The 6,844-nt window shown below is 32.9% G+C and overlaps 1 protein-coding gene across 1 annotated transcript; it reads right to left on the bottom strand.

Annotated features, from left to right (window-relative positions):
- Positions 1-2,364: 2,364 nt before the first annotated feature.
- LOC139769324 (uncharacterized) lies at positions 2,365-6,209 on the bottom strand. Its single transcript, XM_071700265.1, has 3 exons — positions 6,074-6,209; positions 5,737-5,979; positions 2,365-5,642 (listed from the first exon to the last, which is right to left on the bottom strand). Exons 1-3 carry the CDS (start codon positions 6,178-6,180, stop codon positions 5,357-5,359), a joined length of 636 nt encoding a protein of 211 aa, XP_071556366.1. The 5' UTR covers positions 6,181-6,209; the 3' UTR covers positions 2,365-5,356.
- Between the last annotated feature and the right edge of the window lie 635 nt (positions 6,210-6,844).

Genomic DNA, 6,844 nt, shown 5'->3' with positions numbered 1-6,844 from the left:
GCTTTAAATTGTAAATTTTAATGTAATTTTAATGTAAATATTAATATTGACGATCCTTGATAATCGTTATCAATAAAAATGGAGTAAAATGGAAGTTTTAATCGATCCCCGTAGGGTTACAATTCTCATCCATCACTACCTTTCTCCTCTCACTTAACCCTTTGGACCAACGGGTTAACGTCTCTTCCCGAAAGACAGAGCCCAGTTTGCTCCGCACAAGAGCCTTTCTCCCACGGAGAGCGCAGCTTTCGGAAAATAAATTCCATGTTTACGTGCTCAAGTGGACTCGAACCTGGTTTCTCAGATTACTAGTCTGGCGTTCTACCACTAGACCACACTGCCGCCTTAATCGTTATCAATAATATATAGCAAATTCGGGAGCTTACACTAGTGCATACGTACTGAGCCTTATGTGCGTAGTCAGTGTGTACTAGTGCAAGCGCCCGAATTTGCTAATAGTAATAAGCTACTTATTAAATGTAATCATGTCTTCTCGCGGAATATGTCCACCACATTGAGAAAAAAGCGGCGAAAAGCGGAACAGAAAGCACAGTGGGGGGGTAACGCAATTTAGAATATATTATTTTATAATTATATACACTTATATATATTAGTCGTTTATAGAAACATAGGTTCTTTAAATGACTAATATATATTTTTATATATTAATATATATATTATTTAAATACGATTAGTTACCCCCCCCCCCTCTTATTATGCTTCCTGTTCAGCTTTTCCGTTTCGCTTTTTTGCTTCCTCATAGAGGAAGCTTTGTTTTCGTAAAAAAAATTTTTTTTTATTTGTTTTTCTGAATGTGTTCAGAATGTTCTAAAACGTCGAAAAATTGTAATTTTAAAAAATGTCTGTATGTATGTATGTGTGTGTGTGTATGTGTGTATGTGTGTATGTGCCAAATTTACCGAAATTTCTATAACTCCAGAATTAATCAACCAAATCTTAACGAATTGTATATGAAATAGGGGTAGAATTTTCCGGGGAGTGCTATAGAATGTATAGTTTTTCGTTATCTATTTTCTGGAAACCGATTTTTAAAAATTTTTTACCCGTAAGAATTAGAAAAATTAAAAAATCGGTTTCCAGAACATCGGTAACGAAAAAAATACACACTCTATAGCACTCGCCGGAAAATTCTACCCCTATTTTATATGGTTTTAATACAAATTCGGTCCAATAGTTTTTAAGTTAATAACGTTTTTTTTTAATTTTTATAATTCTTACGGGTGATGCACTCCCTGGAAAATTCTACCCCTATTTCATATACTTGTGGTAAAAATTCGGTCCAATAGTTTTTAAGTTATTAATGTTCAAACATACATCACCCGTAAGAATTAGAAATAATTTGTAAATAAATATCTTGTATTTACACATGTTAAAGACATATGCAACATTAGTTAAGACATAAAGACAAAGGCACATTACTTATACAGCAATAAAAGACGGTATAAGCTGATAGTTTCATATATTATATGTCATTTTATTAATCTGTATTTACGAGACGTTTGAATATACAATATATATTTTGAAAGATATATCTGAATATACAATATTTTGAAAAAATGGAAGATTGTAATAACGGAGTGAACGAAAAAGCAACAAGTAATGAAGAATATAAAAAAAGTAATAATAAATAATTATACAATATAAATATAATAATTTAATTTTTTTTTATAAAAAATAATCTATAGTGGAAAGATTTATTTTAACCATCGACATATAGAATGGACTGAGCGTTGCAATGGGTAAACGCGCGCCAGCTGTAGAAAGAGAGGTACTATATGAGAGGCCTATGTTTGTCTCTCTTCTTGCAGGGCCGTCGAAATAAAATTGCAGACCCTGCGCACAATTTTTGTATAAAATAGTTAACATTTTTTCCACTGTTTTATTTTTAAAATATTTGTTTAATATATTTACATAAAGTAATATATAAATTTATATTATATTATTATATTATGTTATATAAATATATATTAATTATTTATATTATATTTATATTTATATATTTGTATTTTATATTTACAATTAGTATTCTATTACTTATTTATATTTAATTAATTATTTATGAAATTATATATATATATATATATATATGAAGTACTTTTAATAGCTTATTGTAATATACGCAATATATATATATAAATCTTATTATAATTTATATTATTAGTACTGTACTAGAGGTGTAGGTAATAAATAAACAAATTAAAAAATGTTTGATGTATATAATATCTTATTTATTACACTGTACATCTAAAAGATACATTCATTATAATATATAACATAATACATAATGTTACGTACAGTGTTGTGTTTTTATATCTAGAGCATAAAATAAATTTTTTTTTTGTATTTTTATTGCAATAGATTTCTAATTCTTATACAATTACAATGTTATACAACGTTATAATAAAATACATTTAAAAATGACCACAATTATACACAGTTACAAACAATTTGGTATTATCTATTGGTGCATAAATAAAATTGTTTTTGTTAATTTACTTCTAATTCTTGTTACAACTGCAGATTTTGTTTTGGCTGCGTGATGCAATCTGATTTTTAAAAAATTAACAAGAACTAATTTTATTAATTGAAATCGATGATCGTTTAAATAATTTTGTTCAAAGCAATGATCCTTATGATAAAAAATAACACTTGTTACTTTTCGTAAAGTTTTCATTAAGATATACTGCAAAAGATTTTTGTGTTGAGAAAAAATATTATTTTCCCTAACAGTAATTTCACCCAATTTACACACATATATTACATCAGCAGACGCATTAATTAAACCACCTCTTGATTTTAAACGTTGTAATTCTGAATACGGTGTGTCACTGTGTAGGAGAGTTTTAAACATACATTGCACGATATGTCTTTTGATATTTTACGTACTATAAATCCTGCTATGTAGCCAAGTACGTCGTCAATATAATCCTTATTTATTATTTCAAATAGAGCGTGCGTGTAATAACTGTGGTCATTATCAATACTGTCATTATCAATACTGTTATCTTCAGTGTAATTTTCCTCAGTCGTACAAATATCATCGATACCTCTATGTATATTAGTGGAAGTAACGTTTAAAAAGATAGTATCGTCTTGAGCAACGCTATTCGCATATTTCAAACCGCCAACTTGTGCGTGAGTTAGCAATTTTCTAAATACTGTCATGAATTGCATACAAGTTGGATTATTATTGTGACCACAATGACTTCGTACTGCAGAAAAAAATAATTCTAAGTGATCCTGTGACAATTTATATGTTAAAAGATACGACATACTACTATTTGGTTGTATCCAATTCTTATATATTTCTAGGACACTATTTAAAGTAACAATTAATCCAAAAAACCCAGTTTTGCGTTTTGAATGTAAAATTGAAGTTTCTTGATATTTCAAAGAAGATATATAATCTATGAAACAATTAATTCTTTGTTCAATTTCTATTAAATTTTCCGTAGTAATAGGTCGTCTAGACGGAGTAGTACAAAACTTATTTCGAGAATTTAATAGATCAAAAATATCATTAAACATTAAGCAGAACTCTTCTGTTGCCTTACTATTTGCGAATTCTGGAAGTTTAATAATTTCTCGGAGGTACCGCAATCCCATTGCTACACTATAACTGAGAATTTGGACCGCGAGACAGACTTTCATTTTTTCGTTCCGCCAATTTAAGTGTCGAAGTCTAACTTTGGTATTTAAATGTAGCCCATATTTTTCTTGTATGTGTATTAACTTTTCCACAAAGTCATATCGTATTTCTTTATTGTTCTTATTTTGAAGAACTTTGTATTCAGCAAAACAGTTTCTAACTAACTTAATCATATGACACGCGTCTAATATGACATATACTGGTTTTTTTTTAATAGGATGCGGAAAGAATACCTGTAACTCTTTATCAACTTGTAAATTTGCACCTAATATATTTGCCATAGTAAAATTATATTGTGGACCGTCAAATGTTAATGAAATGATGTCAATACCTGTTTCATGGATACTTTTTAAAACATTTGTAATAATATTTGCACGATCCTTTGCGGTCAACGCATCAATGAAATAATATGCAACTGGTATTTTCCAATGTTCATTAATAGCTACTGCCATGATGACAACTGCTTCCTTAGCTAAGGGTACTTCATCGTTATCTATTTTTGTCCCAAAGTTGATAAAACCTATGTATTCTTTTCCATTAAAGTGAAGTTGTTTTCTAATAGATATATCATCAATTTGCAAACCGCAAAGAATAGTGCGTTTCTTTTCATTAGCTTCGTGTGCTTTTTTCGTTAAACAATCTAGTGCGGGTTGTGAAATTCCAGGTGATCCGTCAATGGAATAGTACCATTTCCGAATTGTCGTAGGGTGTGGTAAAATATTTATAAATATTCTCCGGACAAAGTCATAAGCTTTAGGAGAGTAAAAGTGTAATGTAGTTGCGAAGGTTTTTAATTCTGAAAGAAAAGCATTAAATCTATGTTTGCCTGAAAGTACTTTTTGTACTACTGCTACAAGTGCGGGAGATTCTATCGACTGAAAGAAAATAAGAAATTTGGATGCGTAATAATATACGTTGAATTTACAATAATCATGACAAAATACAACTGTCTCTTAACAGTGTATTTTTGCTATAGGTATATATTGTAATTAACCATCGATCTATAGTATGGACTGCGCGATCCCTACTTTACTCGTATACGAAACACATCCTAAAATATGAGTGAGATAGAGCGCGTGTGCGGCCAATCTCTGTCTCTTTTCGACCAGTATTACAGTGTTGTATAGAATGAAACAGATAATGGCCGCAATGGCCTGCCGTCCTTGCACATTGATACACACTTTCGACTTGCGTCGCGCAGTCCATACTATAGATTGATATATAATTAACGTTGTAACGTAGTAAAATATATACTAATATATGTATGATTTATAGGGTAACTCCGGTATATCTTAAACACAGGAGGGATATACAAGATATTAAGTTAAACCAAAAATACAAGAGCTATGCACTTGTATTTTGCTGTATTCCGTCATTTAATATCCCTCTATACTTATGTATCATGAAATCATGAAATAACCATTAAACCTTTTACATTCCCTACAGTAATCATTTTATGTAGGTCGTGACACAAGATCGCGCTTCTTACTACGGTGAGAAATCAATTCAACTCACGACAGTTTCGTTAATATTAACAGTAAAGAACTGAAATTACAACACAATGTGATATGAAGGCACATAACAGAATAATTGCGAGCAAGTACCTTCATTCCTTCTATTTTTTCTGACATCTGCGGTGTGAAACCCTGCGCGGCGTAAATACCGGAGTTACCCTATTTGAAACTTTTAACTTACTTTTAATGTATTTCTAGCTGTGCTTGTTATTAACTTGTTATCTTTTAAAGTCTTCATCAATGAGCGTAAATCCTTCACTGTTTTCTGCAGTTTGCCAACTTTATTTCTTAAATGTTTCACTTCCTTCCGTTTTTCATGTAGTTCTTCAATCAGTACTTCTAAACATGCTTCTGCTTCTAACGGTGATTGTGAAACCTTTTTGATGTCTATATCATTAATTGTTCTTATATTTTTTAGAGGCACTTCTTCTTCGGCTGACTGTTCCATTGATAAGGATCTATAACATATACAATTAACATATAAACTTAAACATGAAAATAATATGTAAACAGTATTTATTATTCAATGTCTTATTTGTAAACTAATATTACCTTTTCAAAGGTGTACGTTTCATGTTGCAGTGTTGTGTGTTCTGTATGCTCTCTTCCTTAGAACTATTACAACCAGTGTCTTTCTCATCCTTATTCTGTAGATTCATTGATGGGATTGCATCAGGTTTCAAATATTTTCTTTCTAACGGTGATTGTGAAACTTTTTTCATGTCTATATCGTTAATTGTTCTTATAATTTTTAGAGGCACTTCTTCTTCGGCTGACTGTTCCATTGATAAGGATCTATAACATATACAATTAACATATAAACTTAAACATGAAAATAATATGTAAACAATATTTATTATTCAATGTCTTATTTGTAAACTAATATTACCTTTTCAAAGGTGTACGTTTCATGTTGCAGTGTTGTGTGTCCTGTATGCTCTCTTCCTTATTACTATTACAACCAGTATCTTTCTCATCCTCATTCTGTAGATTCATTGATGGGATTGCATCAGGTTTCAAATATTTTCTTTCTGCAACTACACTTGTCCAGATGGACGTCCCTGACCGCGGTGCGGACGCGGGTGGGGCGTGAGGATGATTTGCGTATTTTCCGATTAGGTTTAATTTGCGGTTTGCGTCACCGTTATGGTGGATTTACGTTTAAGGCTTCTCTCTGTTAGACATCTTCTTCTGCGACTTTTAGTAGAGTTTAAGTTGCGGTGTGCGTCACCATATGGTGAATCTGCGATTTTGGTTGGTTGTTCTGGATGTCCCTCTTCTTGGGGCGGGCGGGCGCTGGTCGGTCGCGGGCTTTCCTCCCCTGGGGTCCGGTGCGTCGCTGTGTGCGTGACTGGAGTCGGAGTCTACCATGCATCGTGGGAGAAGCGGAAGTGCGTCCCGCCACCGCTTCGCGCCGGCTCTGGGATACGTTGGCGACGTTCCCGGATCCCTGGGGGGTGGTGGCTTGGGGGCGGTCGGTGCCTGTCCCTCTTCCTCCTTGGGGGCCGTCGGGGACTTATTCGCTATCTTGTTGGCAATGTGCTTGCTTTCCTGCCCTTTTGTTTATTGGGGAGGCGGTCGTCTTTCTGCCGCGGGGTCCTCCGGGGGTTGGCCGGCCGTGGCTTGCCGCTCGCTACTGTTTCGGGCTCTTGCCCCACTG

The sequence above is a fragment of the Temnothorax nylanderi genome, unplaced genomic scaffold (genome assembly GCF_030848795.1).
Source record: "Temnothorax nylanderi isolate EJ_2023f unplaced genomic scaffold, tnyl_v1.0 TNYL_tig0022_pilon, whole genome shotgun sequence".
Lineage (NCBI taxonomy): Eukaryota > Metazoa > Arthropoda > Insecta > Hymenoptera > Formicidae > Temnothorax > Temnothorax nylanderi.
The sequence above is the reverse complement of the archived record's forward strand: the minus strand, read 5'-3'. Positions and strand labels throughout refer to the sequence as shown.

Bases quoted from the DNA above. Each gene is read 5' to 3' on its own strand.
- LOC139769324 (XM_071700265.1), bottom strand. From the start codon at position 6,180: ATGAATCTACAGAATGAGGATGAGAAAGATACTGGTTGTAATAGTAAT. The intron at 5,980-6,073 runs GTAATATTAGTT...TATATGTTATAG, and splicing joins AAACGTACACCTTTGAAAAG to ATCCTTATCAATGGAACAGT. The intron at 5,643-5,736 runs GTAATATTAGTT...TATATGTTATAG, and splicing joins AAACGTACACCTTTGAAAAG to ATCCTTATCAATGGAACAGT.